General features: G+C 39.2%; 2 protein-coding genes across 5 annotated transcripts in view; one reads left to right on the forward strand and one right to left on the reverse strand.

Moving 5' to 3' along the window:
- LOC112055556 (ubiquitin carboxyl-terminal hydrolase CYLD) lies at positions 1–12303 on the reverse strand. The gene is made up of 12 exons (XM_024095732.2): positions 12091–12303; positions 11872–11956; positions 10164–10431; positions 8761–8955; positions 8204–8394; positions 7454–7633; positions 6921–7076; positions 6107–6295; positions 5448–5556; positions 4569–4705; positions 3121–3304; positions 1–1991 (listed from the first exon to the last, which is right to left on the reverse strand). Exons 1-12 carry the CDS (start codon positions 12117–12119, stop codon positions 1798–1800), a joined length of 1917 nt encoding a protein of 638 aa, XP_023951500.2. The 5' UTR covers positions 12120–12303; the 3' UTR covers positions 1–1797.
- LOC112055555 (probable phosphorylase b kinase regulatory subunit beta) overlaps positions 9453–12498 on the forward strand; it is a 24616-nt gene continuing 21570 nt past the window's right edge. For 2 of the 4 annotated variants that reach the window (XM_052891037.1, XM_052891038.1), the window contains exon 1: positions 9455–9609. In XM_052891037.1, the coding sequence (XP_052746997.1) occupies positions 9571–9609 (39 nt within the window). In that variant the 5' untranslated portion in view covers positions 9455–9570. Of the gene's footprint in view, positions 9610–12498 lie in introns of all 4 variants that reach the window. The other 2 variants (XM_052891042.1, XM_052891039.1) reach the window with 2 other exon arrangements.

A 12498-nucleotide genomic window follows, 5' to 3' on the forward strand; every position in this document is an offset into this window, starting at 1 on the left:
TTTTCTATTTTTAGTTTAGTGAGTGGTTTTTAATAATTTTTCATGTGTTCAATATTTTTAGATATAAGGATATTAATTAATACTTTAAGGGAACAATTAGCTATGATAATAATGAATCTAATACATACATAAAACTATTTTTATTAGGAAATGGAAAAAAAAAAACACTTATTGTTTTATATTTTTTATTTACACAATATTATCTCATTTACATAAATACTATTTTACGTTATTTAAAAATAATTTACAAATAAATAATAATTATACAATATGTTTACAGTTTTATTATTTCTAATTAGTATTAATAGCTTCTAAACATAAATCTATTAACTAGGAATGCCTTTTGTAGAAAGGTTTGTGTGCGTCATAATTATGACTTATATAACACAAAAACTAACGAAAATAGGTCTGTCTCATTTGTTAGGATTCATCAACTAAATAATTATTTAATTCATCATCATCATCATCATCATATCAGCCATATTTGTCAGCATATTTGTAGGGACTTCCAAACATCACGATACTGAGCCGCCTGCATCCAGCGAATCCCTGCGACTCGCTTGATGTCGTCAGTCCACCTGGTGGGGGGTCGGCCAACACTGCGCTTACTAGTGCGGGGTCGCCATTCCAGCACTTTGGGACCCCAACGTCCATCGGCTCTTCGAACTATGTGCCCCGCCCATTGCCACTTCAGCTTCGCAACTCGTTGAGCTATGTCGGTGACTTTGGTTCTTCTGCGGATCTCTTCATTTCTGATTCGATCACGCAGAGATACTCCTAACATAGCTCGTTCCATCGCCCGCTGTGTGACTCTGAGCCTTCTTATGAGGCCCATAGTTAGCGACCAAGTCTCGGAACCATAGGTCATCACTGGCAACACGCACTGTTCGAAGACTTTCGTCTTCTATTATTTAATTAGTCATTTACAATTACAAGATTAGATTTATAGTATATTACAAATAGAGCTACTATATTATGCTAAAATACTTTTTCATTTCATCATCATTCTCATTTAATGTTTGCATAGTTTACATACTAAAGGCCGTTTTCAATAACCTATTTATCTGTCATTTCTATTTTCAGTTCATATCTACTTTTCAATAACTTACTGACAGATAGTTTGACTATGTAAAGATAGTTTTACTGTTACTGATAATCGAGGATAGCTATCTATTCGTAATCTTGAGTAGGTTATTGAAAACGGCCGTTAATAGTAGAGTTTGGCTAATGATAGTAGACTGAAATCGCTCAGCAAATAAATTATGTTTGTTATAAAAACGCATGTGTGAAAAGTAAGTTGCAAATATCAAAGGTATGCCAATATTTGCACTAACATTTTGGGAATTCCCTTCGATTATATAGTGAAGTATACAAACTATTTAGTTTAAAAGTAAAACTAGTCGATTTTTTTTTAACAGAGCTCGACCATGAATGATTTACTACGGCCATGCTTCTTTTTCAATCCAATCAGCATTGTTGTGCTTCAGTCTGAAGGACACCTACGCCTCGAGTTGATTAACAGAGCAGCAAGTGTTAATCTGTCTATAAGTGATGGTTTCCACTTACAATGAAGTGTGTCATCCACTTTTACAGATGACGATGAGTAAAACTAATGCGTTACGACATTTTGCATGAAGACAAAAAGACATGTCGGCGGATCGAAAATATCGCTCTCTTGTCGCATCGCAACGAAATTTAAGACTGCTAGTGCGTTTGCGCTCCACGATTGCACATACAGTTGAGACAGTGTAGGTGGTGTAGGTGGTGGAGGTGGTGTAGGTGGTGTCGCCGGGCTCGTTACCGGTACATGGCGAGGTCGGGGCTGCGGTAGAAGCACATGTAGGCGTCGGCCAGCAGACGCTTGGCGGGCGCCGGCAGCTGGCGGTCGAGCGGCGCCGCGGCGTGCAGCGCGCGCCCGCCCTCCTCGCTCAGCCACGCGCCCAGCTCCGCGATCTCCACGATCTCCGGGATGTTGTACCCGTTGCGCTCTCCTGCAATGATCATCATCATTAAGAGTCTCAGACCAATTATTGTATAGGACCTGCCTCGCTAGACGTTACTTTTCTGTCAAAGTCAACGATGATCAACGATCTAATGCGATTATAAAAACTGTCTCTATATAATCGATGTTAAATAGTTGTTATCGTGTTCGTCGGTTAAAGAGCTTCGTAAAAATACCTTTTTGTGTAATTGGTTGTTTAAAAAATGGGCAAAAACTTCTAGTTTAGTATAAGATATATACCAAATCTAAGCTCGTTTTCTTCAGAAAATGACAGACAATTTTGTTGACTATGAGTGCGATACAGGTCCTTCTATAATTGGTCTGAGTTAAGAGCCCCCGCTCACTTACAACTTTTAGTTGGCCAATAGTTCGACGACTTTTTAATTGTGCGTATTATAGTTGTAGCGCTGTGATAGCCCAGTGGATATGACCTCTGCCTCCGATTCCGGAGGGTGTGGGTTCGAATCCGGCCCGGGGCATGCACCTCCAACTTTTCAGTTGTGTGCATTTTAAGAACTTAACATCGTGAGGAAACCTGCATACCAGAGAATTATCTTAATTCTCTGTGTGTGTGAAGTCTGCCAATCCGCATTAGGCCAGCGTGGTGGACTATTGGCCTAACCCCTCTCATTCTGGGAGGAGACTCGATTATAGTTGGACGATTTAGTTGAACAGATGTCCGGGCTGCCATACCTACAACGCTATACCTGTTCTATACTCGGCCAACTAAAAGTTGTAAGTGAACGGGGACTATAACAACCCATATCGTCCCTCCGCTCCAAGGTTACTCTCAACAAGATCTGCATCCGTCCAATAATGACCTACGCTAGTGTAGTGTTTGTCCACCGCCCAAAGGCCACTCTGATAACCGCTTCAGGTCCTTCAGAACCGATTCATGCGTCATGACACTGGCGCACCGTGGTTTGTGAATTTAGACCTAGATCTAGGAATTAGATATGGAGAAGCAACGCAATTAAATTTACCAATACTGTCTAGCAAGGCAGGTCCTGTTATTAATAGTCGAAGTAAAAGCCTCGTTTGATTACATTTTTCGTAACGCTTATAAGTCAAGTGTGCGTAAAGAAGTTTTACTGCAATAGATGAAGGAAGGAACTTACCCTTCCTGTCGGCCATGGAGTCGAAGAAGCACCAGGGCGCGTCGTGCGGGGCGCCGGTCTTCACGAAGGCGACGTAGTGGCTGGTCTCGATGCACAGCACGGCGAACAGCTCCATGTACACGCGCGGCGCGGGGCTCGTCTCCAGCAGCGGCGCGTACTCCTCGCACACTGACAGCGGCGTCGCCTGTACACAACACCATTTTTTTATTTATATGCAAAACTCAGACGAATTACGTTAGGACCTGCCTCGCTAGACATTACCCCTCTGTCAAAAGTATATAATCTAAAATCACATGTTTATACAAATATTTCAAAATAGTCTATTCTTTTGACGGTAAAGCAAAACATCTATCAAGTAATTGAATAATTATACTGTGGTTAGTCTAAACAATGTGTTTGTTAGACTTGAAAAATTATATGCGTGTGTATTGCAAATCAAATTTATAGTTGTGTTTACAGACGAATTTAGGAGACTAGACATTATCCTTCTGTCAAAAGTATATGATCACGTGTTTATAATTAGGGGTGTGTAGTGTAAGGACACAGTTATTGATGTTAAATATTGTCAATGTATGAGTTTATCTTGTCTCTGTCAAAAAACGATAGACAATTTTGTTGGTGAATTTGGGTGCGATGCATCTCCATACCTAATTACTCTATGGTGGAAAACAAACAGCTTCACATTTTACTTAACTTTAACCTTATCTAGATATTGACAATAAACTAGTAAATTTTGCACAATAATATAGATGAAGTTGCTAGAAGCTACACTGTCTAAAATAGTTAGCAGCTACTCAGTAATTTTATACTTTCTAAGGGTTATGTGCCTATAAAATTACCGCAAAAAGTGATCCCAATTTAGCTACACCGCTGCACACACAGCGCATACATGCCTAGCTTTGTCTTTAATTCCATTACATATTTATGTATACATAGTTTTTACAACACACAACTCAAAATTGTAGACGATATTTAGGTATTATTTTGTTTAAATAACGTTCGTTGTTTGATAAGGGACTAAATGAAATTAAGACAATTATACACATTTGTTCGCCTCATTTTTGACGCGCTAGTGCCCTATCCTCAGACCAATTATTGTATAGGACCTGCCTCGCTAGACGTTACTTTTCTGTCAAAGTATATGATCAACGATCTAATGCGATTATAAAAACTTTCTCTATAGTATCGATGTTAAATAGTTGTAATCGTGTTCGTCGGTTAAAGAGCTGCGTAAAAATACTTTTTTTGTGTAATTTAATTGTGTAAAAAACGGGCAAAAACTTCTAGTTTAGTTTATGATATATACCAAATCTAAGCTCGTTTTCTCCAGAAAATGACAGACAATTTTGTTCGTGACTATGAGTGCGATACAGGTCCTTCTATAATTGGTCTGAGGCCCTATCTCTAGTATAAAATATAATTGATTTGAATATAATTATCGAGCATACCTTGTGGTGCGGGCGCGTGGCGTGCGCCAGCCGCAGGCACGCGGCGCACAGCGCACCCGCGTCCAGCGCGCCGGCCGCCGCGCACGCGCCGCACTCCCAGCGGGCCAGCGCGCCGCACACCGTGCACTGCCGCGGCACTGCCGACAGTACGTTCGCTATCAGCCCATACTCACTCACTACTCGAGTCTCCTCTCACAATGAGGGGTTAGACCAATAGTCCACCACGCTGGCCCAATGCGGATTGACAGACTTCACACACGCAAAGAATTAAGTAAATATGCAGGTTTCTTGACAATGTTTTCCTTCATCGTTTGAGACACGTGGTATTTAATTTCTTTATTCTACCCATCATCATTATCAACCCATATTCGGCTCACTGCTGAACTCGAGTCTCCTCTCAGAAAGAGAGGGGCTAGACCAAAGTCCACCAAGCTGGCCCAATGCGAATTGGCAGACTTCACATTCTACCCATACCTCTGACAATTTCTGAACACCATAACGCTTGACGGTACGTCTTTTCCCATAGGGTCCCACCCACGGTCGAAGTCTACCACCAAACCAGACCTGAGCCAATTCAGATAATATTAAATAAAATAATGGGAATCAAAGCCAAACGTGATGTAATAATATTATTGGATAATTGTGACAATAATTGGTTGAAACTTAAAATTAAAGTTACTAGGGTTACAAACATGCCTTGGTCCGAGAAAAGCCCACAACAACCTCAGCCAGGGTTTATTTTTTATTTATCGAACTCAGGAGCTCTCTGTTGGGATCCACAGCACTACCAACTGCGCTGGAGGTCGTCAAAATGTCACAACCTCTATCAAAATTGACTGAGCTGATATAAATATAGATGATGAATATATAGAAACTTACATCCTTCTATGAGATCAGTGACATCCAATAACGGCGACGGCTGCACTCGCTGGTACAGTTTGTATTGCTTTCCGAAGCGAGGCATCTGAATTATAAACGCAGCTGGTACCTAAAATATTAAAAAAAAAAACAAAGAAATGTTACAGCTTCAATAGAAATATAAAAAAGGTGGTTTGGGGTTGGTTATGCTGATAATAGTTCATTTTTTTTCGCAACGTTTATTATCTATGGCAAGGTATATCTATGAAGATATGTAGTAAAGTTTTGTGAAATATAGCACTTTTGTAGATAAGTGGCGACGTTGGTTAGTAAAACATCCTTTTACCACGATCTCTCACGTTTGGGAGAGATCGTGATAAAAGTCTATATCATACTGTCATGGGTATAATGAAGGAAAAGGTATGTGGTGAAGTCCATGAAGGCGTGTATCCTTAGCTATGCGTATTTTATGCGTGTCCATGTTGACCGAGGAATATTTTAGAAGTGTCAGTCGTATATGGCTGTATGTATACTGTCTTTAGGGCATTTTCTGCCTTTTATGCTGGCAGAAGTTTTTAGCAACATTTCCCCTATAGCATGTACTTGATTGCAAATAGATATACACTACAATAATTACTTATGAAATGGTCAGTCAGGTAAAATTATGAGATAAAAGTTACCTCACTAAGTTTGACTCCTGAAGTTGCGAAAGACTGTTCTAGAAGTTGTTGAACGCTTGGCAATGTGACATGTTCATCTTTCTCCACAAACAGTTGATAGCAATATGCTTCTTGGCCTGAAGACAGCTTCAGGAACGGCTCCGCTCGAAGCAGTTGTGCTACTAAACCATTTAAAAATTCTTCAGGGTCCTGTAAAACAAATACAATGAAGATGAGAACAGAAACTCTAACCAAGTATCAAGACCAGGGCTCAAAGCAAAAATGCTGAAACCAGTAATTGACTTAAGTGTGGCTCTCAGACTTATAATTACATGCTTATTCCTTTTGCCTGGAGACTCTTGGGCCATGAAGTCGCAATGCAAAACATCTCCGAATTATTTCCGCAATTGCCACCGTGATGTGTGGCAGGAAAAGCTAATTTTTCGAGTAAAGGATCAATGAAAAAAGGAATACATGTTTTGCAAGGAAAAAAGGAGCATGGCTGTCCAACATAGCAGTGCAGTCAGTATTCTTGCCACCATTATGTGGGCATGATTTGTATAGACATTAGACTAAGTTAGCAGGGAGATCACCACTTCCTCACACAGCAGTCGCTATATGTTTATAGCTATGTTTACCTTCTTGACTAGTTGTACTGTTAGTATAGGCGTATTGTGGTGTAGTCATATCCTTTTGTAACTCTATTTGTAGACGCTTATTGGTTGCTTGTGTAACTGTACTGGCCAATGGGGTGAAGTTGCCACGAATAGGGTCAGGGGAGGGTAGGAGGTAGCTTGTCGAATCGAGACGGGGTTTGCTGGTTTGGAAGTATTACCTTCTCCTCGGACGTGAGGCCGGGCACGTCGGAGAGGCGCTCGAGCAGCGTGCGCAGCTTCATGACGCGGTCGGCGCGCACGTAGCCGTGCTTGCGTAGCGGGTTCACCACCTCCTCGCGCAGCACGCGCTGCACCTCCGTGTAGTGGGGCGAGTCCTTTTTTGAACCACACAAAAACCACAAATTATTCATTATCATCATCAACATCATCGTCATCATCATCATCATTGAACTAAGATGATACTACCGTCAGTGATTTTGTCATTGTCTACGAGAAATTTTACTTACTGTTATCATACAACGATATTAAATATAATAATATTATAAAGAGGAAAGATTTGATTGTTTGTTTGTTTCTTGTTTGCATAGAACAAGCTCTGAAAGTACTGAAAACGTTTGAAAAATTCTTTCACAGTTGGGAAGCTACACTATCTCCGGATGCTATAGGCTATATTTTATACCCGTACTCCTACAGGAACGGGAATCCCGCGGGTGTAGCCGCGCTGCGTCTGCTAGTATTAAATAAAAGTAACCTCCGGTTCGGGCGGGCGGTAGAGCAGCGCGTCGAACACGCTGGTGAAGGTGAACATGGCGAAGAGCGTGGCGTCCAGGTAGCACGAGTTGTGGTGGCCCTGGATGCCGCGGCTCTTGCCCGCCAGCGAGCCCAGCGCGCTCAGCGGCGGCACCACGCCGCGCACCACGGGGCACTCGGGCTGCAACCGACACATAACATTAAACATATAGGGTGTCCCGTACTCTCGTCCATGACGACATATTGCTATTTACTCTCAGACCAATTATAGAAAGACCTGTATCGCACTCATGATCACGAACAAAATTGTCTGTCATTTTCTGAGGAAAACGAGCTTAGATTTGGTATATGTCTTATACTAAACAAGAAGTTTTTGCCCGTTTTTTACACAATTCAATTACACAAAAAGGTATTTTTACGGAGCTCTTTAACCGACGAACACGATTACAACTATTTAACATCGATTCTATAGAGACAGTTTTTATAATAGCATTGGATCGTTGATCATATACTTTGACAGAAAAGTAACGTCTAGCGAAGCAGGTCATATACAATAATTGGTCTAAGTATTTACTGCTGCCCGCGGTACTACGTTTGTACTACCTGGTCGTAGTGCTCGGCGTGGTGCGGCTCGGGCGGCGGCGTGTCGCGGAAGCGCGCGTCGCGGCGGCACAGCGGCAGCGGCACGAACAAAGCACGGCCCGCGCCGCACGCGAACAGCCGCTGCCCGCGGTACTACGTGTGTACACACCTGGTCGTAGTGCTCGGCGTGGTGCGGCTCGGGCGGCGGCGTGTCGCGGAAGCGCGCGTCGCGGCGGCACAGCGGCAGCGGCACGAATAGCGCGCGGCCCGCGCCGCACGCGAACAGCCGCTGCCCGCGGTGACTGCCATCACCCAGTCCGCACACACTCTCTTCCAGCTCTACACCCGCCGTCGCTATGTCTGCCGACCAAATATATACGCATTATATTTAGTTCGTAGTTAATACAACTAAATAGATGAACTTTTTAAAGTAAAACTTCTTTACGCACACTTGACTTGGAGAGTAATCTAGCTGGCGAATACGTTACAAAAAAGTGTAATCGCGCAAAGCGAACGGATGTTGAGAGGAAGAGCTAAAGAAGTTTTAATTCAGTTGTGTTGTCTAAAATAAAACACACATGTTTTTAAACTATTAGTAGTTTTACCATAATAATAATTAAAGGTAAAGATTTTGTTAAAATTATCCCGCGTAAAACACAATTTTACGATCATGGTTTACAAAAATAAGCAAAACATGAAACCCACTACAAAATTACCATGTCTTACCATCAATCAGGCCGATCCACCTTACTACGCCGTAGTAATTCTGATCGACATCTGTGGCGACTTCTACTAGGGACCCTACTCCGATGTCCTCTTGCAGTGCTTGTGGTGACTGGTTGGCTTTGGCGTTCACCGCCCGGGGCGATCCCAGAGATGGAGAATCGTAAAACTCTTCTTGAGTTTCACCACTACACACATCTGTAAAAAATATGCTGCTCTATTAATTGTTAAATAATAATTTTTAATAATACCAATGTGAATCAGATCTCAGCCCTACGAAATAATTTTTAACTTATTTAAGGTTTGAACACCTAATCAATCACATTCTGACTTGAAAGCCACATTTCAAATTAGCCAATAAATCAAATTTATTTTGTACTTATTATTTTAGTGCACGTGTGATACTTTATTCGTTTACTCTCGTAATATAGCCGAGAGACCAGACGTAGGCATCAGGTCCGACTTAACATGTTTTTTTCAGACATAACACAATTGACTCCTCAACAAAGTTGCTATGTTGAATCGTAGTAAGAACACGATATATTTGACTACTCTACATACTCTGCTCATACTGTAGTACACAAAGCGGTATTTCATCGATGGACAGTTCGCGGAGATAATACGCGTGAGACATGTCGAAGTGAACTACGTAACATCGGCCGATCACCCCCGCGCTACCTTACGCCTAAAATTAGAAAATAGGAAAACGAAAATAGTACGCAGTCAAATGCAGTCTGTGCTCCACTTTGAAATTGTTTGTGTGTGTTTATTAAAATGTGACTGTTTTTAGGTTTTTAGGCCATTTTATAGAATATGTATGGCGACAGTGATAACCGCACACATAAGAAAATGGTAAAACAACTCTTTATTAGAAATTTTAACAGTAATGTATTGTTTATTTGTTTGTGTGTGGATGACATTTGAAGTCAAAATAGAGGACAAAACTCACAACAAAACATTTTTGTAGTTATAACTCTATAATCTGTATGAAGAACCGATTTTGATAAAACTTTAGCATTTGTTATTGCATCTGAGAAGTTTCTAGGCAGGATGGTTTAAATTATAACTAAACCATAAATGTGCATGTCAGTTAATTGATTGTTAATTCACACCATAAAAAATTAACTGGTAAAGCTAACATATTGTATTATATTATAAGGTTGCCCTGATAGCGTTTACCACACATTACAACATTTACCTCATACATTGCAAAACTTTATACTTTTACATTTTATTTCTATATAGCTTAGATTAGGAATCAGCATCAAGAGGACATAGTGAAAATCAATTACTGCAACCAGCGTTTCTAAGCAATGTCTTAATAAAGTGCTACTAGGAATTCTATTAAATTCTAACCCATTTGACTGTCAGATATTATTTCTTGTTTTTTACAATAAGTCACTTACCTACCAAAAGGCCAGTTTCGATTTTTTTAGGTTCATGAACCATTTTTGTAGTTTGGATAGATTCGTCAGAGTTGATACTTGTCCCGGATGTAGTAGGTTTATTTTTTCGGCGCTCCAAGTGGTTGATGAGGTTTATAGACTTGATGCGTTCATGGGTGGGCCGCTGCATAGTTCGTTTTGGACTGTGAGGCTGTGACCCATACTCAGGGTGTTCTGGCTCCTTTGGTGCTGGTGGCCAACTTCCTCCAATTAAATTAAATAAGTCCAGCTAATAAAAAGAAAAGTAATAAGTCTTACATCATTTTGTGTATTTACTATGAGGCTTTATTATTAGAAAAAATATTAAAAAAGTAATATACTGAGATTTATTTTTACAATATCTTAGAGAATATAAAATTCAAAAAATGGTGAAATTTTCAAAAATTTTCATTAAGTACATATTCTAAAAAGTAGGTACATAATTTTGTAACATAGGCTTTTAAGTTGTAGCTACTGTGAGCAACATAATCTCCTGCAGAATTGTTTTAGGATTTTCAAGATTTAAAATATATTTAGCAAGTAACAAACAGATAAAGGTTATTTTACCATAAATAATATTAGAATTGTATATAAATTAGTAAAATAATAAAAATTAGTCCAATATTCTAATAATTCCAATATAATCAGACAAATTTAGAGATAAAACACTTCTTATCAAAATGAATCACCAAGAACCTCACCCCAAGTAAATCACAGTTTCAAGCAGATTAGATATTCAAACAATACTGAATGTTAGTTTCTTGTATTGAACAACAATAATGCAAACTTAAAGACAAATTCTATTTTTCAAATACATAATATTAACATATGGCAAATTAAAGTATAATATTGAGTTTCAAGTATCTGGTGATATATGCTGAAAAACTGTTTTTAGTCAAAACCTCTAACACACAATTTATAAAAATACTGTATAATATAATAAAATAGTGATCAGTGGACTTAGGTACTGCTGTGCTAAGCTCAAAAGCGGTATCTCAAAAAAAAAAACTTTATTTGATTTATGTGCTATCTGTTAGCTTGGAAAAATATGCATCTTAACATTATAGCAATATTTTATTTTTAAAGTATAGAAAATGGTAGAACTATCTCAAAACTGGCTGTCACTGAGATACCGCTTTTGCGCTTAGCACAGCAGTATAGTATGTGCCAAACTTTTAGTCCACTCTGACATTGCAGCAAGCTGAACTATGCAGTGTCAGATTGAGGTAACTTGGTGCCATAATCTATTGTCTTTTGTGTACCCCTTTATCCTTAAGTGAAGCACAAAGAGATATTTAAAAACAATTTGGTAGTAATTTTAAATGTGCAGATTATGAAATGACTTTAACTTTTGTGTGCTCATTTTCTTGTTTCCCGGTCTAATACCCACTAAGCGAAACTAAACAATTGCTCAAATAGCATAAAGGCTAATCTTGGATTGGTACTATGCAGCTATTATGAGCTTACTGGGATAAGTATGTGCACACTGTGCAGTCCTAAGCTTCTTGTTTAATGGCCCCAAAGTTTGGCGCATACTACACGTTTTTGTACATTTGCATTGTCAGCGGGTTGGCATGACCTATAACATGCTTTAAAATAAAATTGTAATTAAAAATGTGTAGCGCAATTAACCATTCCTGTGTGGTTAGTAAATTGTTATGGTAACACAATTGAATAACTCATAGAAAACCTGTCCATCTCTGCCGCTCGTGCTCCTATTCTCTGGGTCCTGGCGACTTTCATCATTCATCGTTAAACGTATTGCCTTCTGCCTTCTGCGTATGTATTGAAAATATACTAAAACTACTGCTACACTTACATCCTTTCATGCTGTTTGGTAATATACGTGTTTATTTAAAACATTCTATTCTTTCATATAATAGGTACATAATTGACGTAAAATACTTACAAAATATTATCTTCAATTTGTAAAACCATAAATATTTATTAGCAAGGGAGTTTAGTACCAGTTAGTACCACTGACCTGAGGTCCAGTAAGCTAATGCATGCAAATAAAGTGTTAGAAATAGCAATTTACAGTATATTATTTGCATTAAATTTATTTTCCAAATCGATAAATGTTTTGTTGATAAACATTATATTGCCAAACGTATACCAAAAAAAATTTTGGTATACGTTTTGACAGTTTGACTTTGACTTTTTGAGCAAGTTGAAGTTTTGAACTACAGATTGTTAGATACCGTTTTGAACTTTTGAATTCTTTTTCTATGTAAACTCTATTTTTATTTCTTTTTCTATTTGTATTCTATTCTAGTTTTATGAATATTTATTAGTCCAAGAGCACAGATATGGTTTA

The sequence above is a fragment of the Bicyclus anynana genome, chromosome 3 (assembly GCF_947172395.1).
Source record: "Bicyclus anynana chromosome 3, ilBicAnyn1.1, whole genome shotgun sequence".
Taxonomy (NCBI): Eukaryota; Metazoa; Arthropoda; class Insecta; order Lepidoptera; family Nymphalidae; genus Bicyclus; species Bicyclus anynana.